The sequence below is a fragment of the Corapipo altera genome, unplaced genomic scaffold, assembly GCF_003945725.1.
Source record: "Corapipo altera isolate COAL_440 unplaced genomic scaffold, ASM394572v1 214, whole genome shotgun sequence".
NCBI lineage: Eukaryota > Metazoa > Chordata > Aves > Passeriformes > Pipridae > Corapipo > Corapipo altera.
The window spans coordinates 178682-205380 of record NW_020885031.1 but is presented as its reverse complement, the minus strand read 5'-3'; the positions used below and the strand labels follow the sequence as shown (position 1 = coordinate 205380).

The 26699-nt window shown below is 48.8% G+C and overlaps 2 protein-coding genes across 13 annotated transcripts in view; one reads left to right on the top strand and one right to left on the bottom strand.

The window, feature by feature from the left end:
* The window catches only part of RUFY3 (RUN and FYVE domain containing 3), a 36647-nt gene extending 20941 nt beyond the window's left edge, over positions 1 to 15706 (top strand). For 5 of the 11 annotated variants that reach the window (XM_027668170.1, XM_027668169.1, XM_027668167.1 and 2 more), the window contains 17 exons: positions 1656 to 1829; positions 2542 to 2659; positions 3105 to 3206; positions 3579 to 3702; positions 3905 to 3966; positions 4055 to 4120; positions 4223 to 4292; positions 5321 to 5413; positions 5854 to 5934; positions 6302 to 6469; positions 7167 to 7264; positions 10167 to 10286; positions 11378 to 11480; positions 11993 to 12072; positions 13214 to 13241; positions 13493 to 13567; positions 13867 to 15706. In XM_027668170.1, the coding sequence (XP_027523971.1) occupies positions 1670 to 1829; positions 2542 to 2659; positions 3105 to 3206; positions 3579 to 3702; positions 3905 to 3966; positions 4055 to 4120; positions 4223 to 4292; positions 5321 to 5413; positions 5854 to 5934; positions 6302 to 6469; positions 7167 to 7264; positions 10167 to 10286; positions 11378 to 11480; positions 11993 to 12072; positions 13214 to 13241; positions 13493 to 13567; positions 13867 to 14010 (1692 nt within the window). In that variant the 5' untranslated portion in view covers positions 1656 to 1669 and the 3' untranslated portion in view covers positions 14011 to 15706. Of the gene's footprint in view, positions 1 to 1655; positions 1830 to 2541; positions 2660 to 3104; positions 3207 to 3578; positions 3703 to 3904; positions 3967 to 4054; positions 4121 to 4222; positions 4293 to 5320; positions 5414 to 5853; positions 5935 to 6301; positions 6470 to 7166; positions 7265 to 7809; positions 9973 to 10146; positions 10393 to 11377; positions 11481 to 11992; positions 12073 to 13213; positions 13242 to 13492; positions 13568 to 13866 lie in introns of those variants that run through there. The other 6 variants (XM_027668173.1, XM_027668174.1, XM_027668175.1 and 3 more) reach the window with 4 other exon arrangements.
* Positions 15707 to 15817: 111 nt separating this feature from the next.
* Positions 15818 to 26659, bottom strand: GRSF1 (G-rich RNA sequence binding factor 1). 2 transcript variants are annotated; one of them, XM_027668180.1, is made up of 11 exons: positions 26329 to 26659; positions 25859 to 25970; positions 24281 to 24412; positions 21096 to 21251; positions 20645 to 20785; positions 19669 to 19798; positions 17803 to 17963; positions 17564 to 17691; positions 17132 to 17267; positions 16836 to 16919; positions 15818 to 16063 (listed from the first exon to the last, which is right to left on the bottom strand). In XM_027668180.1, the coding sequence occupies exons 1-10, from the start codon at positions 26629 to 26631 to the stop codon at positions 16861 to 16863; spliced, it is 1458 nt and encodes a 485-aa protein (XP_027523981.1). In that variant the 5' UTR covers positions 26632 to 26659; the 3' UTR covers positions 15818 to 16063; positions 16836 to 16860. The 2 variants fall into 2 exon arrangements, with proteins under 2 accessions (XP_027523981.1, XP_027523983.1); XM_027668182.1 differs by lacking the exons at positions 24281 to 24412; positions 25859 to 25970; positions 26329 to 26659 and adding exons at positions 21910 to 22054; positions 22161 to 22292.
* Between the last annotated feature and the right edge of the window lie 40 nt (positions 26660 to 26699).

The following is a 26699-nucleotide window of genomic DNA, read 5'->3' as shown; positions in this document are numbered from 1 at the left end:
GAGTCTCAATTCCCAGTGATGGTGACTGTCAGCTAGACTGCAGGTCATAAAAAGGACTGCAAATCCAGAACAGGTTGTCTGCTCAGTGTGCCAGATCCATCAGCTTCAAATAGTAGCTCGCTCACTAAATTCAGTCTTTGCACAGTGCAGTGCTGCTGTGAGCATTGCATTCCTACATGAATACTTGGAAGCTCTCTAAATGATGGAAATAAGTTGTGAATGCCCAATCTCAGCCTTTTTGTAAGGTGTGAGCCAGGACAGTCAGTGCTTGGACAGGACACAAATAGCAAACTAAAACCCTCAGGGGGTTTGATGGCTTTGCTGCTTGGCAGGAGGAGGTTGGGAGGAGACAGAGGAATAACTGGCCGTGTTTGCTATTTCTCTGAACAAGGGGGCATTTGTCCATGGCAGCAGATGTGGCCTGGAGCACAGCTGGGCTCGTGGCTGTCCATTGATGGCAATTCCAGCTGGCTTGGTGCTGTCTGTGCACTCCCTGCTCCAGCACACACCTGCCCTCCTTCAGCTGCTTGGGGTGGTACCTCCTGGTGTGGTTTCAGGCAAGTTTAGGGAAGGAGACATATGGTGCTGCTTCACCCTGGAGAACAAGGGGGATGAGAGGCCTTGTCCTGAGCTGCTTTTGCAAACACTGAACAAAGGGGGCTGTTTTCTTGGGTTTGGATGGTGCAGCTGCCCCCGCCTTGCACTCTCGCTATGCTGTGGAGTTTTCCCAGCCCGCAGTGATGTGCACTTGGGTGTGGCCCTGTAAGGTGTGCTCCTGGCTCTCTTTTTGGCTGTTGGGTGCTGACAAGGTGCCTCATGCTTAGATCTGTACCCTTAGGTTTCTGCTGCCAGGTGTAGTTTATTCACCTGAGAAGGTGGAGGTTGGTTCTAGGGTCTGTGGCTGTTCCCAGCAGCCTTGGATAAGTGGGCCTTACAGGGATGAAACTGCCTTGTGCCAGGGAACTGGGGCTCAAAAGTTGGATGTGTGTAGGAAGTGTCAAGGTCTGGATGTTTATAATGTGGTAGAGGAAGAATATAGTTCTGGGAGACCTGTGAGTTTTGGGATTTAGAAGGAGCTGTCAGAGGAGCCATGAAGGTCTGCTCCTTACTGTCAGCAGTAAAAACCAGGGGTGTTGATAAAACAGAGATAAGTGGGAATTATAAACAGAGATTAAGTGTTACAGCCACGCTGTGGGAGAAATGCCAGGTGGGATAGAGATACACTGCTGGATTAAGTGTGAGCAGGTCCATGGTGATCTTTAGATGGAAGAACAAACCACGAGTGGAGGGTTCTTACCAATTTGTAGCTGGGGATGTGAGTTGGAAGAAGTGACAGCCATAACACATTGTCATAGTGTAAAGCACAGGGGCTTCAAACTTCTCCTAATGAAAATTGGGAGCTTCTGTAGTTACTTGAAGTACTGAGGCACCCTCAGTGTGATACATTGTCTATTCCTATGTCACTGTAGCTTTGGCCATAAAATGCTAGTTGCTGTTGATTTTTCTCCACAAAAGGCCTGCAGAGTGCCTCGTGTGAAAGTGTCACGGCCCCAAAAATGTCCTCAAAGTGTGGAACAGAAGGAGAAAGGTGGGATGTTGAGTGTAGTAAAAATAGCTTTTGTTGCTCAGCAGAATTTTTCTTCCTTCTTTAACAGACCCCAATTACCTCATGGCTAACGAACGCATGAACCTGATGAACATGGCCAAACTGAGCATCAAGGGGTTGATCGAGTCGGCACTGAACCTGGGCAGGACACTGGACTCGGACTATGCCCCTCTGCAGCAGTTCTTTGTGGTGATGGAGCACTGCCTGAAACATGGCCTCAAAGGTAACTGGCCCGGGAGGAGTCCTCAGGGCTGTCAGTCATGGCTGGGAGGACAAACAGCAACTTTGGTTTAAAAACCTGCAGGAGAATGAGGAGAGGCTAAGCAGGGTCACTGCTGTGATCCCAGTGGACCTGGCAGGCCACAGGAAGGGAAAAGAACCTGGAGGGAGATGGAACATTCAGGTGCTGCAGGTGCTTGCCGTGTTTGACACAGCGGTACAGATGTCTCGGGTGTAACTCAGTGATTAGGGGTGAAACAAGCTCTCAGCAAACTCTGCACTTCCTCACGCTTTAGGGACATGGTCTCTTACTGGAGGAGGAACTGCAACCCAGAGGTCTTTTTTCAATAGCTCTGTCAAACGTGAGGGTTTGGGCTGTGTGCAGCTCATGGCTTGAAGCTGCTTTTAAAGCAGAGCATGTATTTAACTGTACAAGAGTCACAGCTCAAATTGCCGAGTACCAAACTGTTCTTCAGGTGCTGTCCTTACCTGCTAGTAGGTGAAGATGAAAAGCAGAGGGGAGTGGAACCAGGTGCCTTCAGGGCCTTTCCCACCCAAACTGCTCTGGGATTCCATGATACTAAATGCCTGCCCAGCAGCAGTGGCCCCAGAGGAACCTTTCTGGCAGCTTTTGGCTACTCTTTGTTCACTTGTTTGAGAATGTGTTATGTCAGCATGGGCCTAACAGCTTCATTTTTTGTCTCTTTGTTTTCTAGCCAAAAAGACTTTTCTTGGGCAAAATAAGTCCTTTTGGGGACCTCTAGAACTAGTAGAAAAACTCGTTCCTGAGGCTGCAGAGATTACAGCAAGTGTTAAGGATCTCCCAGGGCTGAAGTAAGTACACTCCTTTATTGCATGAATACATAGTATGGTTTTTATTGTGAGAAGGATCCTGAAGAAGGGAAGGAAGGGCAAGCACAACCTTCAGGAATACATCTGCCACCTGCTGTGATACAAATGGATCCTTGCTCATTCTTAACCAAGGATCTGCAGAGGGAGAGGACAGGATATCTTCTTGCTGTGTTAAGAGCATGGGGACTTATGGACAATAGTTGCCTATGTTGCTAGCACTGAAGGAGTTATGATGTGTCAGGCATGGGAGCAGCCTTTACTGTTCATGAAATCAGACTGCAGAGGATGGGAATTAACAGGAAGGTCATGACAGGTTAAATAGTTTTGAGGCTGATGTCTGAGATGCTGAGGGAGGGTGGGGCTGTTAGAGCTGATGGTGACTCTGCCTTACAGGGTGTCTGGAACTGTTTGTTTCTGGCCTTTGCAGGACACCTGTGGGCAGAGGAAGAGCTTGGCTTCGCCTGGCTCTGATGCAGAAGAAACTTTCAGAGTACATGAAGGCCTTGATTAACAGAAAGGATCTTCTCAGGTGAGTGCTGGGCTTGCTCTCAGGTTGGGTTCACTTCTGCTGTCTTGTAAGATCTTGGTTATCTTTGCCACCAAATGGTCAAGTATATGTGTGCTTTTTTTGAGAAGGGGTAATATCTGTGAAATGCAGAGCTTCCACTTAGCTTCTGAATTAAGCAAGAACACTGTTATGTCTCCTCTGTCTCAAATATACCTTAGAATTAACAGAAATTTTGGTTCTAAAGAGGTGATTGGGTGAAATATTTGCACAGAGGAGATACAACATTGTCTCACTGTAAAAGCCTGGCCCTGGGTTGATTTCTGACCTTGTCACTTCATTCCCACCTGACTTGAAAAAGCCCCCTCACTTGTCTCTCTTGCCCGTGCCCTGCAGTGAATTTTACGAGCCCAACGCGCTGATGATGGAAGAGGAAGGTGCCATCATCGCTGGCCTCCTCGTGGGCTTGAACGTCATCGATGCCAACTTCTGCATGAAGGGAGAAGACCTGGACTCCCAGGTACTGGGGATTCACTTAATGGTTTTGTTCTGCTCCTTTAAATTGGAAAGCTCATTAATTTTGCACAGCTTACTGGTATAATGGATCACTGCTCTAGTGCAGCAGGTATGATGTCGTAACTCTAAACTGACACAACTGGAGACAGTGGTTTTGTCTCAGAAACCAAATGTTCAACGTAAAATGCAAATTGCTTTTTCTCTAGGTTGGAGTTATTGATTTCTCCATGTATTTGAAAGATGGGAACAGCACGAAAGGCAGTGAAGGGTAGGTGCACACACACAGTTGTCCTGCTGTTCCTCTCTTGGGAACTTGTATTCAGGTGTTCCAGGTTGCCCTGTTTCTTTTTTTCCAGAGATGGTCAGATAACTGCTATTTTGGACCAGAAGAACTATGTGGAAGAACTCAATAGACATTTAAGGTAAGACACGATCTGTTGGCTCTTTATTATCTTGTAGAAGAAAAGAGAAAATGGGATTTTTAAAAAAGAAGGAATTACTGTAGGGCTTTTTCTCTTCAACAGTGCTACAGTAAACAACCTACAAGCCAAGGTGGATGCCTTGGAAAAATCCAACACTAAGCTGACTGAGGAGGTAAGTGTGGTGGAAAATCATCTGATGCTTCAGCCTTTGGGAATCAGGCAGTAGTAACAAGGGAGGGAGGAGTTTATTCACATTTCTGGTGTACTGAATGATGGGAGTTTAGGGATGGAACTGGAATAACTCACCTGCCAAGCAGTGTCACTGGCTGTTGCTACTGAGCATGAGGTGGAAAAACAACCATATGTTTATGTAAATTTGCAAGAAATAAAACTGTGTCATTATAGATAAAATATTTTAGTCTGAGCATTACAAATGGCTGGTACATGAGGCATAGGTACAACCTGTGGTTTAAAATGGGTGTTGCAGCTCATTAGTAATGGCACAGATGTAGTGTAAAATCTTTGGGGTCAGTTCCCTGACAAAATGGGTGACAGGTCTCACCTGAGTAGAATAAGTGGCTTTTGGTTTATTACCTACGCTGTGACATGGTATTGCCCTTGCTGGTGATTTTTTTAAGTGACCTTAAACCACTCACTTCATGACACCAGGACATGAGTTGCAGTGGTGACAGTGGTATTTTTTTGGGGTTGGATTATTTAGTTGCTCAGTGAAGTCTCCCAGTGTGTGCAGAGTGAGGGTTCTGGTGACACAGGGACACGCTGTGCCAGCCGGGGTGTACTTAATGAACTGTGTCACATGTCACAGCAATGCATGTTTGTCCTGAGCTATACCAAGGACTCACATTTGGATTGGGGTGATTTCTGTTGGGGTTTGTCACGGAATAGCATGGCTGATCCCTTGGAATGTCACTGAGCCTTTAAGTTGTGAGTTACAAAGTCAGGAGGACTTTGTTACTTCTGAAGTTACTTTTGCCTTTGACTGTGCATTTACAGTAATCTGTTAGTCTGTGGTGGTGTCTTCCCTGGGAGTTGCTGTGAGCCAAGTGTCCTGTCCCTCAGGGTGGTGTGTGCTGCTCCTCCTGTTTGCAGCCAAATCACCCTTCTCTGAGCCCTAGAGAGGAAAAAAAAAAAAGTGAAATATGTCTTTGATAGGTTACTGTTGTTGTGTTGTGTTCGCAGCTTGCAGTTGCCAACAACAGGATCATTACACTGCAGGAAGAGATGGAACGGGTTAAGGAAGAAAGTTCTTACATCCTGGAGTCCAGTCGGAAGGTTGGGGTGTGTGTATGTGTGTGTGTGATTGCTGAGCCTTGGGGCAGGCCCAGCCCAAATTCAACCAAGGAGTCAGTGTTGGGAACACACTTTATTTCCTGGTGTATCTCCCACAAACCCCACAAGAGGTTAGAGTGGCTGCAGGTGGGTCCTGTGCAGAGGGAACAGATGGGCCTTGTCCCCAGGGAATCCTACCTGGCTGTAGGCATGGAGCAGTGAGCGTGTGTGGAGCCAGGAGCTTCCAAGGTGAGCTCATGGCTCCCTGGGCAAGGTGTCAGGGACAGCAGGGAGGGGGTGGCAGGAAAACTGGGACGTAATTGTGCTGGTTTGGCCTGAATTGTTGCACATTTGTTTTTCCAAGTGGTAGGGAGAAGCAAATACTGAGGAAAAGTGAGGGTTAGCAGTACATGATGCCAAGTGAACTGTGTCTGTTAACTCAGGTCACCAAGGACAGAACTGCTGATGGGCAGGCACTGACTGAGGCTCGGAAACAGCTGAAGGAGGAGACTCAGCTGCGGCTGGTGAGGACTGGGGGGGTTCAGGGGTCACCCCAAATGGCTACAGACAGGCCCTGCCACTCAGAGCTGTTCAATACAGTGTGTGGGGATAGACGTGCCAGAGCAGAAGGTTTTTAGGAAATAAAATCTACCAGCTTTTCCCTAGTCCATTCCACCACCAAGATGGTCCCATGTAGAATTCCCTGACTCCCTGCCAGCCATGCTGCTCACCTGGCTTTCATACTGGCCTCTGTGTGGATTCCTTGTCCGAGGTGTGACTGATGCTGTGGCAATGCAGCACACTCCTGGGTACAGGAGCCTCGGTGAAGGGTGCTTCTCCCTGGGTGCTGAGGGGACCTCCTGGAAATGCTGACTGCTCCCTGTGTTCCAGGACGTGGAGAAGGAGCTGGAGGCGCAGATTGGGATGCGGCAGGAGATGGAGCTGGCCATGAAGATGCTGGAGAAGGATGTTTGTGAGAAGCAGGATGCGCTGGTGGCACTCAGACAGCAACTGGATGATCTCAGGGCCCTAAAGCATGAACTGTCCTTCAAGCTGCAGGTAGGGAAGTAGTGAAATGCAGGGGACTCCAGATAAAAGTGAGAGCTCTTGTGCTTTTACTCCTTCTGCCTATTGAAAGGATGCTGGGTGTGGAAGGGTCACAGGCTGTGCACACTTGTGTCCTGCTGCAAGAACATTGGAGTGTGGTGGAGGTTGAAGGAAAAGGACATTTCTTCTGGAGAGAAATTAATGATCCAGAAATGTGTGTATGAGACTGGGGAAAGCACCTTGTGTCGTTTTGGGGTGTGAAAATGGAGCTGTGAGAGCTTCTGTTGCAGTACAATCAAGAATTGGAGGGTACCAGCTGTAATTACTGTGTGATGACACCATCTGCCAAGAGCAGCACAATGCTCAGAATAAATCCTAAAATCAACTTGAACAGGAAAGAGTTGCTTCTGCTCTCCTTGAGCCAATGGCTTGGTGCAAAACAGTTGAATGATGTTAAGATATTAAATGATATTAGCAGATACTGCATTATGGATTATTCATATCCAGGAAGCTTCATGGATGATGGCATTGCCCTGTTGTGGGGTCCAGATGAAGCCTGCACCTATGTGGCAAGACATTTGCCCTTACAATATTGACCTGGCCATTTGATTTTGAGCACCTTTTCCTGCCTCTTTGCCTTCTGCCCTGTTGTTTCACGTGCTGAATGATTTACTGGGGCTTATTTGGCATTTACTGCTCCTTTTCCCAGAGTTCAGACATGGGAGTGAAACAGAAGAGTGAATTAAACAGCCGCTTGGAAGAGAAAACGAATCAGATGGCTGCCACCATCAAACAGCTGGAACAAAGGTAAAGCAGGAGACTTGGACCATGATCAAATGCTGTGTCCTTTATTGGGGGTGTCCCACGGACCCAGAACGGGCCAGGGGAGAGTCCGAGTGCTCTGCTGGACAGAGCTGCCTGAGGAGAGCACCGGGAGCAGGAAAGCCAAGCCTGCAGCAGAGGCCAGGCTTGGAGGGGCTTGGGTGTTGCAGATCTCTGGTTTGGGATAAAATCCCCCCAGTTGAACTATTCTCTTGATGATGCTGAGCAATGTGAGCTTAGAAAAAGTACTCCTGTGAAAGTGAAGGGAGGATGTGAGAGAGCAGCCTGGCACAGCTCTCAACAGCATGGTTGGGACCTGGTTAACGAGCAGGGCATTGCACTGCATTAGTGCTCTCATTTGAGGGTTTATATTGGGAATGGCTCCTGATGAACAAGGTCACTGTGTTTGTAGAAAGTCTCTGCTTGAAAATGTGTTATGGTACCAACTCAGCTAATTGATTTGCTCTTTCTCTCTTACTGTTATTATTTTTCCATTTTCTCATCCTCCTCATTCTGACTTATTTATACAGTGAAAAGGATTTGGTGAAACAGGCAAAAACCTTAAATAGTGCAGCAAACAAACTGATCCAGAAGCATCATTAGACCTTTTTATGTCTGGCCACCTCACAGCTCTGACATCAGAACTCATTCATGAGGGGAGAACTTGAGAATTGCTAAAAGCAACTGTTAAAATGTTAATTGTCACCTAAAGTTGATTTGGAATTTGCTGAGTTTTTAAAATCAGTGAGTTTTTCTGCCGAGATTTAGAGTCGGGTATAAAAGTCCCAAACTTTGCCATTTAACCCATGTTCAAGTACCAAATGAGTTGGCCAATAAACACCCCAGGAAGGCACCGGGAGTGGGAGATCCATGGCTCTGCCCACCTGCTGGTGCACCCCCCGTACAGCAGCACGAGCCCTCGGCGTGTGCGCGGCTCAGCCGGGATCACGTTGGCCAGCTCGGGAGAGTCAGCTCGTTTTCTGTGTTGCCCTTTTTTGTGAAGTAGATGAGAAAATGCATCCCTGGAAGTTGTTGACAGTAGTTGTGTGTGTGCCCCAAGCCGTTTCCTGTTCAATTCTGTTCTGTGGGTTCAGCCCCGAGTCCGAGACGAGCAGGCAGGACGCGATGGCCCGTCACGGCGAGGACCGGCCCTCCCGTAACCAGCTTGCCTGGATTCTGCCTTAGGGACGTGGTGGGAGGGTGGGGACTTTATCCTTCTTCCTTTAAACTTCATGTGTCCAGAATTAGTAGCTATAGGTGTCTTAGAGTAACACAATAGAATGGTAAGTTCAGTGGAAACCTCCTTCTCTTCGCATTGCTTCTACCTCTGCCAGGAATCCCTCCAGACACACCCTGCAGTCCTTCCCAAGCTAAGGAAGCTGAGGAGAGGTGTTTTGGGAGGTGTCTCCCCTTCTTAGAAAGAGAAGTTACGTGTTTTATGAAAAATAATTTGACCTTTCTTTAAAAGAAACAAACCCACACAAATAAAGAGGAAGGGAACCCAATGTACAGCGATGGGGAGTGGAGATGGTAATTTGGTCCTTGCCCTTCCCTTGTTCGAGTAGTTGGTAGTTGAAAGGGAAGAGTGGCCTTTTACACTTGTTTCATTTCCTTCTGAGTTTGCCTTGCTCAATACAAATGGAATTTGCTGAAGGAGGAACAGCTAAAGCTTGGAATCAGCTCGCAATAAGAGAAATAATTGCCAGTTTAACCCCCCCGGTGCAAAACCTGAAGTAACTGTAGCTTGGACTATTACAAACTAATATACTCTGATCACAGAAGTCCCCGTGCTGGCCTCTCGTGGGCTTTAGGTTATAAGCACTCCTAGAGATATTCTTTCATTTGGAAGATCAGATTTGGGGGTTTTCGGTGTTGAATAAGGGGTTTTTTCTCTGGTGAGACGCCTGTAGTAATTCTTTGATGCCAGTTCTCCCTTTGTCCTGTGGGATGGCACTTCTTGGGGCAGCGGATGGCAAACGTGACTGAAACAAGTGGGGAGGGAACACCTTGGTCCTCGCTGGTGTGGTCAAAACTCCGTGGGGCTCAGCCTGGTCCCCCTGGATGTGAGCGTGGGCCACCACGTGGCTTATTCCATGGGCTCCCAGCACAGGCACTGGCACAGCCCTGTTGGAAATGTCCCTGCCATGCCTGAGCTGCATGCTTGAACCTATAAACTCACCCTTCAGTAACCTGCTACTACAAACTCCTAACTGCCTGGAGAGAAAAAAGAATGCTAAGGAAAAGGTGGAAGCTTTGATCAAGGTATCCAAAGAGCCCATTAGGACAGGGAGCCCCCCCTGCCCCTTCCCACAGTTCTGCTGTAGGAACAGGGGTTTGGGCTGGTGGGGTTGGTGTCAGTAACACTGAAACCAGACAGAATTAAGGATCTGGCTGTTTCTGATGTCAGGCCCAGAGTGGGAATGTGTTGCTGTACCGATGCCTGGCGCTTGAGCCGAGTGTCGATCCGTGGGAGACCAGGAACCTGCACTAATTCTCAATAGAGTAGCTATAACCTATGTTGCAAGTTCCAGTTACCTGTGCAAAGCTGAAATGTAACGTACATTAAAATCCAATTGGACTTTAAATTCTGTGTACTTGAGGTTTGCTTTGGATCTGGATAAAAGTGATGTTTTCTGTTTCTCATCTAATGGCTGTAAACTGTAGTGATAAAATAAAAACTATGGAAAATGAGAGTTTCTGCCTGGTTCACCTCCCATTTTGCTTTGCTTTGAACTGTCTTTCTTCTTTCCATTCTTTTTACCATTCCTTTTTTTTTTTTTTTTTGGCTTTACCTTTTCACTGGGTTTTTTATTTGTTGGTTAAACTCAGTCTTCCTCCCCACCATGGCTTTTGTTTTTTATCACAAGTTCATGTGGCTCAAATCCAGATTGCGACAGGCAGAGAAGGAACGGCAGCTGGCCCAGCAGGACAACCGGCTCTTCAAGCAGGAGTTTGGGGACAAAATCAACAGCCTGCAGCTGGAAGTGGAAGAGCTCTCCAGACAGCGGTGAAGAGATCCTTTTCCAACCTCTTTCCTGGGCTGTTCTTGCTGTGTCTAGTGGAGAGCAGGCAGGGTGATGGCACAGGGAAGCAGGGGATGGAGTGGGAGTGAGGCAGGTGACAGGCTCGATGCCAACAGGAGTAACCCCCGGGAGGAAAATCCTTGGAAAAAGCTCATTATTTAGGCACTGGCATAGGCTGCTGGAATAGTTGTGGATGCCCCATCCCTGGAAGAGTTCAAGGCCAGGTTGGGCACGGCTTGGAACAACCTGGTCTAGTGGAAGGTGTCCCTGCCCATGGCACGGGGTGGAATGAGATGTGTAAGGTCCCTTCCTACGCAAACCTCCTTCCTGTGATTCTGTGCTAATTTGGGATCTAACACTTATCATGGGCAGGGATGGAAGAGTGAAACCTCTGCCTAGAGCAGCCACTGAAGGGTGTGGAGCAAGGGAAGTGATCCTGGTTGTCAGTCTGACACACGCTGCTGTGATTTGTACTTTTTCCCTGGTGAAGCTGCTCTTGTTTTTGCTGGAAGCCAAACGGAGAGACCTTGTCAAGAGCCATCCCATTTTCCCCTGCAGTGTCATCACTCGAGCAGTGTCAGGGACACAGACAAATCCTCTTTCCTTAAAATAGAAGAGCATCTCCTCCTGCAGCCATGACGCATTTGCAGCTTGTTGCAAGGTCACTGGGGTGAATTCTGTGGGGGCATTGCTGGATACAGGGAGGGGGGTTGTCCCTTCTCCCCCTCCTGGCCCAGCTCTGTTTCCTTTTTCACAAAGCTGCAGAGGCTGCTCAGACAACCAGCAAGTGGCTTTGGTCCTGAGTGTCTATGGGTGAGTTTAGGAGGACACAGGCAAATGGGTCTAGTTTTGCATCAGCTGGATGCCAGATTGTGCCAGGATTAGATGAAGGACTTGGAGATTTTCCATCCTGACGTGTTATGGTTTAACACAGTGCGAGACAGCTTGGGATTCCAAGAGGCAGTTTTCAGCTCTTGAGTCGGGGGTGTGAAGAGAGGGTTAAACAGTTCATCAGCTCTCAGTGCCAACTGTCCCCAAACCATCCTTTAATCACAATTCCACCTCAATATTCCAGGAACCACCTAGAACTGGAACTGAGGCGGGAAAGAGACAGATGGTCCCACAGTCAGCAGTGTGGCCAAGAAAACAAAAAAGGGCCAAAGAACTGGCTAAGACAGGTAATGAGACTTGGGCTCTTGGCTCAGGTTTGAGGTGCAGTTTCACTTAGCTCGTTTGCTTTTCCTGAGCCTTCTCAGGCAATTAATAGGTGGTGTTCATGTGCAAGGAGCTTTGTAAGGGTTTTTACACACACTGAGGAGGCAGTTACGGTTGTAATGATGTGAACTATGCAGTAACAGATGTCATGTACTGCCACACTTGAGCTGCCTTCACTGGGTTCCCTGGGATGCTTCAGTGATGCAATTCTGTCTTTTTTCACCAATATTACACATAATTCCAGTGAAGTTGAAGAGCCCATCTCTAAAATGTGCAATCCACTCTTTGTTCACAGCAAAAAGAAAGCACAGAGAACTGCTCCCAGGGGAAATTGGTGCCCAAATACTCCTCTGTGCCAAGGAGGAGCAGACCAGTATCCCAACATAGCAATGCCAAGTCTCCCCTTGCACGTGGCAGGAGTGAAACTGGAGTCTTCCTCTAGTGTGCCTGATGGCTGAATGTTTCCTTTTGGCAGGATGGGAAGGTCAAAATCCAGGAAGAAAATGCTAAACTGAAACAGGCACTGAGAGAGGAGAACAGTGTCCTGCCACACAGGTAGGGAAGGAAACAAACCTCATTTCTGCCTCCTTTCCAAAGTCCTGGTTCCCTTTCTCAGAGTACTGTGCTGATGGGGAGTTTGCAATAGTCCAGCTTCCCTGTCTGAGAAATATTTCCAGTCTTTGTTGAGGCCTCTGCTGCTTTTCCATAGCTCTCAAAGGGAAGGAGGAGGTTCTGTTGCTTGCCATCAGCACTTCCAGATGGGAAAGGCTCCATCTGTCTCTAATTTACCTTTGAATTGGTTTCTATTGAAATCTGCTGCTTACGAATTTTTCTGAGTCAAGAAACTTTGGTAAGCCAAGTGCAAGACCTTGGGGACTCATGTCCAAAGTATTTTTGGTGAGGGAAAGGAGAAGGGTTGGAGGATCAGTGGTGTTTAGAGCTAATAAAGAGAAGCTGTTGGAGAAAAAACTTAAATAAGATTTTTAAGATGGCGGCTGTGTAAAAATGTGGCTCAGATTGCTTGTGTCCAAGCTGAATATTAGAGAAGAGGATTCTCATTGTAGGGTTTCTTTAGTATTTGGTTTTAAATATTCAAAGATGTTTTCAAAGCCCCTGGGCACAGCTCTTTGCTGAGGCCTTGGCTTCAGGATGGAACAGCCCTTGGGAAGTGCTCTGAATGTCAGGGCTCTGGTGCAGCACAATGAGTCCCGATGGGAAGCTAATCAGGAAAGCAGCATCTTAAAAATAGCATAAGCTCAGTTCCAGTCTGCTTTGCCAGATACTGAAAACCATCCATTCCCAAGATGCTTTCTAGCCCTGTTTCACCTGGAATGTTTTAGCAGGTGAGGGTCAGGCTGATAATTTACCTGCAAGGCCTCATGGTGCTTTAGCTGCCTGTTCACAGCATGTGTAGGCATCAAATCTGCAGGCCCAAGTTTAAAGCCAGTTTCAATCTGTGTTGGTGCCACCTAAACAGTCTTTTCCATGTTCATGCTCCCTCTCCTTGGCTCTCCTGAAGGTGTTCTGCAGGGTTTTTGCCTGTTCTTCCCATTTAGGTAGGAGTGCTACTCAAAAATCCATATGGGGGGAAGGTTTTAAAAACCGGGTAAGGCCGTTCCCTGGTAGCCCAGTTACTTTATTTAAAAGCTGTGGTGATGGAAGCCCTGTTCCAAGTGACACTGTTGTTCCCTTGTAGGTCACCAAGCAGCAAGCAGGAAGAACAGGTGAGCAATACCCCTTCTTGGTTTTGTTCCTGTATATCCAATGAACTGAAATCCATTCCTAATTCCCCCTGGGTGCCTGGCAAAGCACAGCCAGACCCCAGACTGTCACTGGGATGTTACAACACTTGTGTTGTCCTGTTCACTGGGAATTCCTGCCTGTCAGCTCTTGTTTACAGTGCAAAAGATGCTTAGTTCCCCCCTTGTTGCTGCAGAGCTCTCACAGAGTGTGTTGGTTTTGCCTTGGTGTTTAGGAGCAGCTGTTGGGCCCTGGACAGGCAGAGATGTGCCAGCTCTGCCAGGAGGAGAGCAGCAGGAACCAAAGAAAGGTAACTTAGTATTGGCATGGCCCACACCTGGTGACTGCCTTCCCTCTGGTTTTTGTTTTGGAATCACAGATTCCTACTGGTGACTTGGACAAAGAAATGAGCCCTTGTGGGCCCCTCTGCCCTTGATATAACCTTGTTAAATACTGGTGGCTCCAGGGTTCCCCTCTGCCCTGTTCAGTGGTTTGTTTTTCCTGCCCCTGAGCAGCTTCTTCCCTTTTAGCTCACAGTTTGTTTTTCCCTCAGTTGATCTGCCAAGTCCTGAACCTCTCCTTTATTTCTGTGCTTTTCCTGCATTCCAGAACATCTGCAAGAACTGTGGGGGCACCTTCTGTGAAGCCTGTTCAGCACACGAGCTGCCCCTCCCATCCAGCATCAACCCCGAGCGTGTCTGCAATCCCTGCCACCAGCAGCTCATCCAGCAGTATTCCAGCAGCCCCTTGTAGGGAATGGGTGGCAGAGGGGTGGCAATGGTTGGTTGTAGCTGATGGTGTTTCTGGAGTTGTTCATGGGGAACGTGAGGACACTTGCTCGTGTGCTTTGGAGGTTGGAGGGAAGCAGCTTCTTGGTGTTTAGAGTCTCTTGTGACTAAAACAACAGTCTGAGCCTTCCCTGTACCAAAATCCAATTGTGTTGCAGAGAACTGCATTGGGAATGTCACATGGAGCAGCCCCAGTGTGTGCTGGAGCAGTCTCAGGGCTCAGGGAGCCCCTGCCCAAACCAGAGCTGTGTTTGCATGTGTAAGTTGGGAATGTTCTTGCCCTCACACATGTGGTGTTGGGCATGTGCTGCTGCTGAGCAAAGGCTCCCTGAAAACCAGCTGGAGCACTGGTATTCCTCATGTCTGGCTGCACTTGAAATCCCATTTCCTTTCCCAGTTGTCTTGGACAGTCTGGCTCATCCCTGGGACCTCGGTACACAGTGTGAGCAGGCCAGGTGAGGCACTAGTGAACATGATCTACCTGCATTTCCTTGGCTCAGGGCTCTGGCCAAGGGCTTGCTCTGCACAGGGAAACCCCAAACCAAGCTGTGAATGTTCTGTTCCCCCTCTGTGCTTTAGGGGCTGGGCCAAATTCCCATCACACTCCGGTTTAGGGCCACTTGGATCCACCTTTCTCCCTTGCGCACATGGAAACATTGTGGCCATAAACCTGGCATTTCACTTTTTGTTGTATCAAAATAAAATGGGAACACTTTTCACCTTCTACCAGTTGTAATTGCAAACACAGTTCAGAGAGGTTTCATGGTTCATTCTTTGTTGCTGTTCCCTCAAGGAATTTTGTTACTCCAAAGAGCGGTGGTGGCTTCCCCATGTCACAGGAGTGTTCACTCCTTTTCCTACTGGCAGCTCCTGCAGTCCCAGACCACAGAATGTTCCACAGTGCTTAGCAAATGGATGCATTGATGTGACAAATGCATTGGGGTTTGTACAGATGTTATTAGGGCTTAGTGGTTAATTCCTTGGAGGGGAATTAACCCTAGTAAATAGTAGTCTTTAGAGTGGCTGGAACTGCAGGAAAAGCTTCTCAGAGCTGAGGTTACTGATGTGGTTGGTGCTGGTTTGTACCAGGAATTATTTCTCCTAGTTCCCTCTAGGCCTTGGTGTGTTCAGCCACCAAACTTACACTCTTTTTTGCTCTTTTCCCCACCTGTGGCAGTTTCCCAACCCCTTTCCTTGCTGCTATCCCTTACAGTAGGACAGGAGTTGTAAAACAGTGCTGAGATAGAAGGAGCCTGGAATTCAAGTGAATTCCTGAATTCTCTGAAGGGATGACACACTGGAGAGGGATGGAGAAAACACTGAATTTAGTGTCAGTAGTTTTCTGTACACACTGTATAGGTCCAAACCAGTAAAATTCTTGCATCCAAGCCCAGTGTGACTTATCCTCCAAGGAGAAAGTGAGACCCAGGCTATTTCCCTATTAGAGGGAGCATTAAACTGGACATGGAGAATTCTATGGAGCAGGGAGGTGGCTGAGACCCCTTCAGAGCACAGCACTGGTGGCTGCCAGCTCCCTCTGTGCTCAGGTACTGTGAGTGATGCCAGTGTGGGCTGACACCTGGACACTGGGGTTGGGAAGGGGGGGGGGCAGGTTTTCTGATGTTAATTTTGTTCCACACAATAAAGAAAACTTGATCATCTATTTCTCGTGTCCCGAGTGGTCCTTCCATCCCATTCCACTTGGGCTGCAGGTCTGAAAGGATTCAGAGCTACACTGTGCACCTGTGTGAGGACTCAGATCACTCAGCTGCTGTCAGTTGTCAATCCTGGTGTTTATTAATGCACCCTTCTGCACCTGGAGCCCAGGACTGCTCCACCCATTGACCATTCCTGCAGTGCAGCTGCAGCTGCTTTTGTAACACTCCCCACAGTCCAGCACATTTATTACATGCTCCTCTTACACAAGGCTAAAGTAGATCTTACAGTTTGTCCTCCTTGCTGAGCGCTGACACTTGTACCCGATCTTCACCCTCATACAAGGAACGTGTTCACCCGGCCTGATAAAAGGAAGAGGAAAAATAATCATTCTCTTGCTGCAGCTTAGTGCTTTCCTTTCTTCCCCCTGCCCCACTGCACTTTATTCCCAGTTGAAATTCTGTTCTATTAGAATAGTACAGGTTGGCAGCAGTAAAGTACCACAGACTCCAGGTGGGACATGTCTGGGGGGGCTGCAGCACATGCACAGAGGGTGGCAGATGGTAAATTCCCTCAGGGCAGGGGCCAACAGGAGGGAGGGGCCAGGGAGGCTGCCCAGGATGCAGGTGGGAGGTGGGTGCACATCCTGAACTTGCCCCAAGGGCATATCCCTGGCCTGGATTACAAACCTGGGACTGAGAGGGAGAGCTGCCCTCCCTGCCTTGGGGAGCAGTGGCCACCACCTCCCACTTTCAGAAAGGAATTAGTGGAAAACATTGTCCAGCATCTTCCATCAAGGTCACATGAAACCCTGCCCCATCCCAAAGGCCCATGACTGTTAAGACACATCCGTGGAAAATGTTTGGCCACATTTCCTCTTCCTTGCCAGGGAATACAACCCCATCAGAGCTTTAAAGGCTGCTCCTGCACCGTGGGACTGGCACATGTGGAACCATGCGGGTGGGGTGGGGGGTCCAGGCTGGACACCTGGTGTCAGGTTGGGGGGAGGTGTTTCCCTTCAGTCACCCCACACTTTACTCTTTGGGCTAGCTGAAATCCCAGTACCAGAGATCGTAAACCTGAGGCACACGTTGCTAAAAACAGACCAGGAAGGACAGAGACAGATGCACTTACCAAATCTGAGCCTGTGCCCCTGTCATTAGCAGTTTTCCTTTGCCTTTGGATGCTCATTCAGGAATAATTCAACAGTACTGCACTCTGGAAAACACGTGGGAGGCACTTGCGTGTGTTACATTTTCTCTCTTTTTTTTAGCTTTTCTCTACAAAGCCCACGGCACACTGTTAACTTGGACATCTGCATTTAAGGTGATCCCTCTGCACAGAGTGTAACAGCAGCTGGACAAGATGTGCCAAACTGCCTGAGGCTTCAGTCCTGCCGTTGTAGGACCCACCCCCTTTTCCTGACTCACCCATCTGTGACCCCTCCTTCGCCATCGCCGCCACGGCGTCCTCGTGGCTCTCGAAGTGCACCTCCACTTCTCCTGTGGCGTCTCCCTGGGAGTTGTATTCCACCAGGATCCTCGTGGGCCTCAGCGGAGCAAAAAACTGAAAAGAGAAAATCTGGTGAGAAAGAAACAGTAATCCAAGGGATGGGGGTTAACACATCCCAGCAAGCCTTAATCCCTTCTTATCCACGGAAGGGAGAGGATCCCTGTTGTGCCCCAGAGGCCTCGGCTGCCCCAGGCACCTGTACCCCACGTTCCACCCGAAGCCACACAGCTCTGAGAACTAAGACACACAGATAAATCAACAACCTGCAGTTGCTCCAGCTGTAACCATTAAGGGAGGGTTTGCACTGGGAATGACAGCCACCTCCCATCCGTAGCTTCGCTGTAACTCACATTTATTATGTCTTGGGCAGTAGCTTGGGTAGGGAAACCCTTCATGCAGACACAGTGCCGTGCTGGTGATGAGGTGTTCCCAGGCTCTAAAACGCTCCTGGAGTTTTCCGTTTCTCCCCTGTACAGTCCTGTGGAACGGAAGGAAAAACCATCATTAGTGCTTGCAGTTACCCTGCCATAAAAGCTGTGGGGTGAAATGAAGGGGCCTTGAAGAACACCCACAACAGGGAGGGACTCACTGTTTTCTTCATGGGCATTGGAGCTTCTCATGCCCCTCCATCCCCCTTCTTCAGGGAGGGATTCATATTCTCTTCTCATTTTGGAGTAGGTCATCAACTGCTTGTCGTAGGACATGTGCCTTTGCATCTGGTGCTTTCTGCTTACGTACACTTCTATATACCTGGAATGCAAAGGGGAAGAGCACATGGCACACCTGGCTCCCAGGGTCTGGGTAAAGCACCTTCAGGATGCTTCCTGCCTCAGCTCTGCTCAGCTACTTGGGGTGAGAGCCCTGGCATGAGAACATTTTGTGCTGAATGATTCATTCATTTAACTGTTTTCCCCTCGCTGCACTTCTGCAAACTGAATTGTTTCTACAAACCCCGAATTAAAAACAACACCCAGCCCCAAAACAGCTCACGGAACGAGCAGACCCAGAAGATGCACAAGGTCACAGGAAATACTTCAGTGGAGCCCTGAGGTTTTCCATAGGGCTACGGAATTGATGGGATTGCACCAGCAGTGTTATATCAGGCAACTTCCACAGCACTGAAGGAACAGCGTGGTGATGAAGGGAATATGCACAGCAAAGGGAGAGGGCTTTCCTCCCTTCCCAAAGCCAGAGCTGGGGAAGTAACCCTGTGTACAGGCTGGCAGAGCCGACAGCTCAGCTGCCCCTCAGACCCACACTCTGTACTGGGCACCGCTGGAGGCCAGTTCTGGATAAAACCAGGAAGAATGAACAGGAGCAACCGCAAGCAGTTTTGGAAACCCCTCCATTTCCTGGCTAATCACATGGAAATGCAGGTGTGTGAGCTCAGGTGGGTGAGTCAGGTCAGCTCTCATTCCACCACGACAGAGGAAAAACTAACACCAGACTCAGAATTAATCTCTACTGGAGAGGAGGGAAGTCTGTTAATTAATTCAATTAATTAATTTCTGCCTACAGAGCAGCTGTCTACTTTTGAGAGGGAGGGGACAAACACAATGCATTCTGGGAAAAGGAAGCAGGGTATAAAAAGCAGGAAGGCAGGGGTGTGCAGGAGAAGAGGTATGGAGAAATCTTATGTGGGGTGCAGAAAAAGGGTTTTATAGATTACTGAAGTCAGAAAACTCAGCAGAGGGAAAGCACTTTTGATTGTTTGGGTTTTCTTTCCTGAGCACAGTTCTGGAGGTTTTTAAAACCTGTGCTCAGGTGTGGTGCTTAGGGACAGGGTTTAGGGCTGGGCAGTGTTGTGGTTAATGTTTGGACACAACGATCTTAAAGGCCTTTTCAACCCAAATGACACCTTTATGCCTGGAAAAAAATGGTCTGTGCTCCTGCTTGAGAGGACAGAGGCTCTGGTGAGTTAAGTGTGTGGCACAGGGCTCAGTGCTCTGGAGTAAAATGGTTAACTTCCCAAGGAAGGAGGGCAGCCCATGGGGATATGGTAACCAAAGAGGTGGGAGATGGTGTGGTGTTGGGAAGGGACTCAAGCCAAGAAACCTGTTCTCTGTCTGGTACTGGGATGAAGGGAAGGGGGCTGGCTGACAAAACTGCCTAAAGCGTGGAGGAACCTGGTGGGAATTTGGAGGGTCACATGTCTGAAGGAGGCAGAGGATTCCTGTGCACTTGGGGCTGGGCAGCCTGTGTCTATCCAGTGTTCCCCTCTCTAAATGCTGTCAGCCCTTTTTGCTGGGATGAGAACGTCTTCAGGAACACCTAAAAACACCTGAGACTCTTCTCTGAGAGGCCCCATGTTCCCCCAGGCTACGAGGGCTGCAGGTGCCTCTGCTTTCCTTAATGACACTGTGAGTGTGAGAAGAGCTGTTCCACCCAGCAGGAAGGGAATAAGGTGCTCCATAACATGTTCTTCTACCCCCTGGGACCCCAGGGAAGTACCCACCTATTTCCCATATACTCTTTGTGCCGTAACAGGGCTTTAGCTGCCATTTCAGGAGTTGCAAACTGCACAAAAGCTTCTCCTGTTCTTCTGTCTCCCCGATAAATGAAGGCTATGTCTGCTATTTTCAAACCTAGAGAGAGGGGAGGAGAGAAAGAGGCATTGACCTTGGCAGGAACTTGTGCTATAGCTCAGAAAGACTTCTTTTTTTCTTATTCTTCTGGGTTTTGATTGCTTAATCAGTTAAGTAGTTCTGAAACAACTGCTCATGCTGACCTAAGTATCTTCTTTATACTCTGATTTATTTGCTTCAAGTTAGTTTTCACAGAAGGCTTAATTAAAAAAATTAAATGAACTTGAGGCTTCAAATAACTGTGGAAATAAGTATATCCAAGTTCTAGGGAATAAAGAGGTCCAGAGCACAGATATTCTTGAAATTTTCTCTTATTATTATGGTAGCTTTTCCCCCCTCTCTTTAAAGCTCAGGTCAAATTCAGTGAGTTTCAATTTTTGTGCTGTGTATCATCATCTTGGGGAGCCAGGAACCACCTGGACTGCTCTAGCAGTGAGTATGGGACAAGGTCTCAAGTGGCATACACAATCCACCTATCCTGATCATGCAGCTGTGAACACCCACACTGCATTCACCTGGGCTGTAACTACCATAGAGGCCTTCCTCCTTCTCAGCTTTGCCAAATGTCCAACTGGTAGCAACCCAATGCCAGATCACAGTATCTGGTTCCCCCTCCTTTTCTTCCCCTGGCCCCAAGAACTGATCCTGGGTTAGACCTGCACAAAGTCAGAGGTTCAGGGCAACTCTGCAGCCCGGAGTGACTTCCAGGGGAACACCAACTCCTCGTGGTGTTTAAGATTCTTAAGGCTGCACCTGCTTTGCTTTTATCCCTCTGGGGAACAACAAAGCATCAACTTGAGGCAGTAAATGCCTGGCCAACGAAGAGCACAGAGCGGGCTGAGTTACCTGCGAAGAAATCCGCAATGTCCTCCTCGGTGGAGCTGAAGGGAAGGCCTCGGAGCAGCACCACTCCATCGTTCATGGCTTGGGACTCATCCCGCAGGCTCTGCATCAAGCCCTCCACATCGCTGTCGTGGACTTCAAACACTGCAAGGAACATGGGCAGGGAACATTCTCCCTCGTGGCAGCACTCTGTGGGCATTCCCCTATGGCAGCTTTCCTCCTCTGCAAAGCTCCATCCCGTTTCTTCCCCCACCCCACGCTCTATGGTCCTGCCCCTTTGCTTTCCTTGCCCAGCCTTGGAAAATCTGGATGAACGATGCCTTGCTGGCTGGTCTGCTGCTCAGTTCCAAACCCTGCACCTCTCCACGCCAGCCCACTTGCTTATTGCTAACGAAGCTGCTCTTATTCACTTTGAAGTTTTGTTCCAAGGTAACTTGTGCTGTTCCAAACCCACCTTTCACGTAGCGTGGGCCCATGTACCTCAGGTGCTTTTCCAGGGCTCTCTGGACGTCTGCTTTGGACTCCAGCTCGATCAAGGCATCCCCCCTGCGCCTCCCATCCCTGTTTAAGAGGAAGTGCACCCCGTTCTCACCGTTCCGAATTCTACAGCCTGGAAATCAAGGAACAGACCACAGAGGAACGTACAGAACTACATCAGACACGGGGGTCTCTTTATCCTGACTACAGAGCTGATCCCATCCCAGCACTGCAAAACAAAGAGTGGAACACACCTATTCCTAACCTTGAATCTGACTTCAAACTGACTTAATTTAGTCTGGCAGGTTAGTAAGTAATTCAAAAATTTGGATCTGGCCTCTGGAAGGATGTGGCCGTGTATGACAGTACGGAGGGATCAGCCCTGAAGAGGTATGGAAAAACCTATGAAGTAGAAAGCAACACTGAAGTTTAAACCAATCAGAAAAAAAAACCCCCTCCAGTTTCTTAAAGAGAGGAGCTGAGGGAATAAAGCCAGCCCTAATGATCTGTAAAGGCATCACTTTGAATTGGATTCCCTTCACTGTGGGAAGGCGAAGACTTGTACAATTAAACATAAAATGCCATAAGGGTGAGCTTCTAGTCGTTGTTCAGCAGGTTGGAAATTGAATACTTGCTTTATATGTGCCAATTGTGGATATTTTTGCAGCAGTAATAAAACCTCATCTTTCTCTGGCTAACGATCTCTAAATTTTCTTTCTGCTAGGTAATCACGAGCTACGGTTTCAAAGGCAGCAGAGAGGACAGTCAGCCAGGGAAATGAACGCCCATACTATCAAAGAAGGTAAGCACATCTTCCTCGGTGCACGAGAAGGGGAATCCTTGTGCCCTGACGAGGTAGACACCGTCACTCTCTGCCTTGGGCGAGCCGGGCTCCTGCTCGGAGAGGCGACCCTCCTGGGACGGAGCATCGGTGACCTGGCGCCGAGACACGAGAAAAAAAAACACCCCCCCCCCGAGTTAAGCGGCGGAAGGACGCGGGTTCCCGCAGGGGGCAGGTGGCCGCCACTCCCGCGGGCCGTACCTGGCTGTAGGTGCGGAGGGCGGCGCGGAGCGGCCCCGGGCGGGCGGGCGGCAGCGGCAGCGCCGGGAGCCGGCCCAGCAGCAGCGCGGACAGACCGCGGCGGACGACAGCGACGGCGGCGGCCACGGCCATGCCGGGGAATCGCGGCTCCGCCTCCGCGACCTCCCTTCCCGGCAGGCGCCGCACGGGAACCGCGCGGGGAGCGCTTCCAGGTCACCCGCGGCGGGGACGCCTTGGGGTGCAACAGGGTGGCAGCATCCTCGTCCAGCATGGGCTTGGGCACTGCCAAGGATGGGGCAGCCACAGCTTCTCTGGACAGCCTGTGCCAGGGCCTCACCGCCCTCACAGGGAAGGATTCCTTCCCAGTATCCCATCTAATGCTACTGTCAATGTGAAGCCGTTCTCCCTTGTCCTGTCACTCCAGGCCCTTGTAAATAGTCTCTCTCCATCTTTCTTGTAGCTCCTTCAGGTCCTGGAAGGCCACAGTTGGGTCACCCCAAAGCTTTCTCTTCTCCAGGCTGAACAATCCCAACTCTATCAGCCTTTCCTCACAGCAGAGCTGCTCCAGCCCTCTGATCATCTTGGTGCCTTCTCTGGACTCGCTCCAACAGCTCCATGTCCTTCCTGTGTTGGTGCCCCAGAGCTGGATGCAGCATTCCAGGTGAGGTCTCACCAGGGCACAGCAGAGGGGCAGAATCCCCCCTTCCCCTGCTGCCCACGGTGTGGGATGAGCCAAGGACATGGTTGGTTTTCCAGGCTGCCAGTGCACATGGCCAGGGCATGTCCAGCCTCTCACCCACCAGCATCCCCATTTAGAGTTTCTGTCATCAATAGCACTTTAATTTTATTTTTTTTTTAATCAAACCATTTGTAAAGGAGGAAAAAACCCAAACCACAGCCTACTTGCAATATAAAGTTTTAAGTCAGGCTTCATCATGACAAGGCTTTTACACCCCTTCCCTGGAGACTTATTGTCTAAGAGAGCTGATTTTCTCCCCTTCACTCCCTTCCCTGATTGACAGTCTTAGAGGCCAGCACTGGCTGAACCTGTTGGCAAGAAACATTCCCCCTCCAGGTGATCTGGGAAAACAGTCCTGCTGTTGTTGCTGCATCCTGATAAGGGGGAAAGAGGTGGCACCAGCTTCTTGTACGTGCACACGTGGTGAAGGTGGGTCGAAAAAAAATAAATTAGCATGAAGCCAAATGAGCAGGAAGAGAAAATCCAAGCCAAAAACCCAGACCCCAACAGTGGAGGAACACAGGGAGGCTCCACAGGCTCAAATCCAAGATATTTAGGCAGGCATCAGAGCAGTTGTTAAAGGTGGAGGCTGTGCCAGCCTGGCACGTGAAGCCCAGTGTCAGGAAGATGGTGAGAGCTGTGACAGCCAAGATATTCCTCTTTTTTTCTGACATCCTGCAGTTTTAGCCTTAGGATCAGCAAGTAGGAGTTGCAATCTCAAGCCATTGCGAGCTATCAAACTCAAAATACAATCTTGGGTTTTTCAGCACAAGTCTTTCATCTTGCTGTGCTGCCAGCACATTCTTTCATCAGAAGCCTTGAATGTTTCTTATCGCCCTTTTGAAAATGTGAACAGGCTACTTCATGTCACCTCCTTGTTGCTGGCTTCTGCTTTTGTAAACTATTTCTTGTAACAAACTTTCACGTGACAGACTATAACCCTGATAACAGCACAGCCTCTTGACAACAGCACTCTCAACCCTTCTGAATTTTCAAGGTAAATCACGCATTATGCACATTTTCAAAGGAATGTTGACCTTGGTGCTCAAGTGGTTCACATTCCAATTTTTCGTAGCCTACTTGTCAGGTTTCTCTTCAAAACCTTCTTTAAATAAGCAAGCAAACATTATAGGAGAAAAAAAAAATTAAGGTAACTATAGGAATGCATCTTGAGCACTTATCTGTATCTAGATTGGCTGTTGTGCTTTCAGTTTAATTGAATAAGCAGATCCCTGAATCTCAGGGACCAAGGGAACGTTATGTGCATTCCTCTCTTGTGACCCAAGCAGGGTGCAAGGAAGAGTCTCTTGAAGGGATGCACATCTTCCACCCATTTTACCTTTGGTTTATTTGCTTCCCAAGTACAGGAAAAAATACTCACTGATGCTCGTCTGGCAGCTGGTCAGGTTTGTGCAAGGTAGAGAGCATCGTGTTGTTGGGCATCCATTGGCACTGAAGTTGCCCAGGAATCTCAGAGCTTCCTTAGTTACATGAGGAATCAAAGCCTCTGCACCTATGATAGGAAAAGAAAAGTCATCCTAGGACAAGAGAATTTGCATTTAGTCACTCGACAGAACTGGTGCTGAATGAAGTCTACTTAGGAGAGGGAATCTGCCTCTGTAAAAATAGAACATCTCAGGAGATGACTCCATACTGCTGTGGACCGAGAGGTTCAATTTATCTGCCTTGGGAGGTGCCTTTTTTGATATTTCTTCAATCATGTTAAACAGGTTGTTTTTGAGAATAATCAATAATTAATAATTAATATCAGCTATTCTCTAGCCTGATCAGAGAGAAAATGAAAATCTTCCGAGGTGATACTAAAACAGGTGCTTATCTTATATTGGGAAACACTCCTTATCCCTCTGTGTAATTTGTCATTGAGAAAAACTGACCTTACGTTCTGTTGTGGTATTTTCCAAAATTATTCATATTTATTTATAGACTGTATTATTTGCATTTCAAAACAAAATGTTGTTTCCTTTTTTTTCCCCCCCATCCCATCCCATCAAGTCTTGCGATCCTAATTTCTGAGCCTCTTTCAGCCGGAACGTTCCGCGTCGAACCGAGCCGCGCCGGAAAGCCGGAAACTTCAGCCCGGGACCGAAGCGCTTTTTCAGCTGGAGGGCCCTTTCAGAGGAATTCTTTAAAGCTGCGCAGCATAACGGATAAACCGAAATGACAGACGTGGGGCCAGGGGAGCGCTGGCCGTGCCTTTCCCGGAGCGGTTCGGCTCTTGCGTAAGCCTGAGTGCTCCCAGCCCCTCGGGTTGTCTGAAGGGAGCCCTTCATGTGACCCTCAGCCACCCCAAACGGACCGATGTTAACGTGAGACATAAAACCTGCTCGGTTACGTAACCGTTTCTCCCGGCCAAGTGTTTCCTGCTGCGGTAAACAAACATTTTTTTAATTTTAACATTCTGTGGGTAGGAGAAGGGAGCGCATGGGTGGGAGCAGGGAATGCCGGTTATTCGTGTCCCAACGTGAATGTGCCAGAAAGATCAGTGGTGTGTTTTTGTTTGAGTAACGTGGTTGATTTAGTCTGACAGCGTCTGTGAAAAAGTGCCCTAAGACCCGTTTCATGCTTTTGCTAATACAGACGAAAGGAAAATTGCAAGCATCGCGAAATGGTTTTTAATTACACCTTTGCTGCCTGGTGAAACACTGGATTTTAAAGGTGTCCTCAAAACAGTAGTGCAATTTTAATTTACTTAGAAATGCACTGACCTGGCATTCTGACTTGGTCTGAAGGACAGAGCCAGAAAGTAAAAAAAAAAGCAGTTTCAGCATTTAAAAACGTGAGAGAAGCAGATGACTGTCAGTGGGGCCACGTAAGGCATTGTAGCTGAAACCCCTGATGTGCCATATGGAACCTTACTGTTTTGTGGGACTGTAGGTTGTTTTGATGTAGAGAATTTGCCTGATAAATCTGAGAGTCATAAGGTTTTCCTCTGGCCTACCTGCAGCAGTGTGAGGTTTTTGGGGTTGCTGAATCCCCTTGGGGCAGGAGGGAATCTCAGAGGGTTGTATAGCCTGTCCTGTGTTCTCTTCAAAATCCGGCTTCTTATTGACCTAAACAGAGGCAGATTATTGTGTGAAATTACACCCTGGGATTGTAATTTCTGCCATAAAAAGCACTGGGATGTGATTAAATCTACCTGGCAAGGTTTTCTTAGAACAACTGGACTTTTTTTACCTCAGCAGTTTGCAGCTGCCCATAGCGTCACCTCTGAGGTGTGGCCTTTCTTAAGCTGACTGCTCACCCGCACCCAGCCCAGTTATAATTGCTCACAAATCACGTATTAGAAATATCAGAATCCATTTTGACGAGTTTCTCTAAAAAAAGGGTTGCGTGACAGGAGCAGAAACGCTGGTTAAGACCTTCCTCTTTTATTTTATCTGATCGTGATGGTGACCTGTGGGCTGGTACCGGGACTCCTTTGTCCTGAGGGCAAGAGGGGAAGGCCTGAGGGGACGAGGGGGGCTCCGGAGGTTCAGGGGGTGCCCGTTTCCAGGGAAATGTCTGAGGGCGGACACACGGCCGTCTCTGAGGAGAAGGGAGGCTATGGAGGGGCAGGGGGTCCCCGGTTCCAGGGAATTGTCTAGGAGGGCACACATGCGTGTCTCTGAGGGGGCGGCGGGGCGGGATCGCCCCGAGGGGATGCCCGAGGGCGATCGCCGTGCCCGGGGCCAAGAGGGGCCGCCTGAGGGGGATCACCGTGCCCGGGGCCATGAGGGGCCGCCTGAGGGGCAGCCCCGGTGCCGTGAGGGAAGCGGGAGGAGCGACAGCCCAGCGGCCGC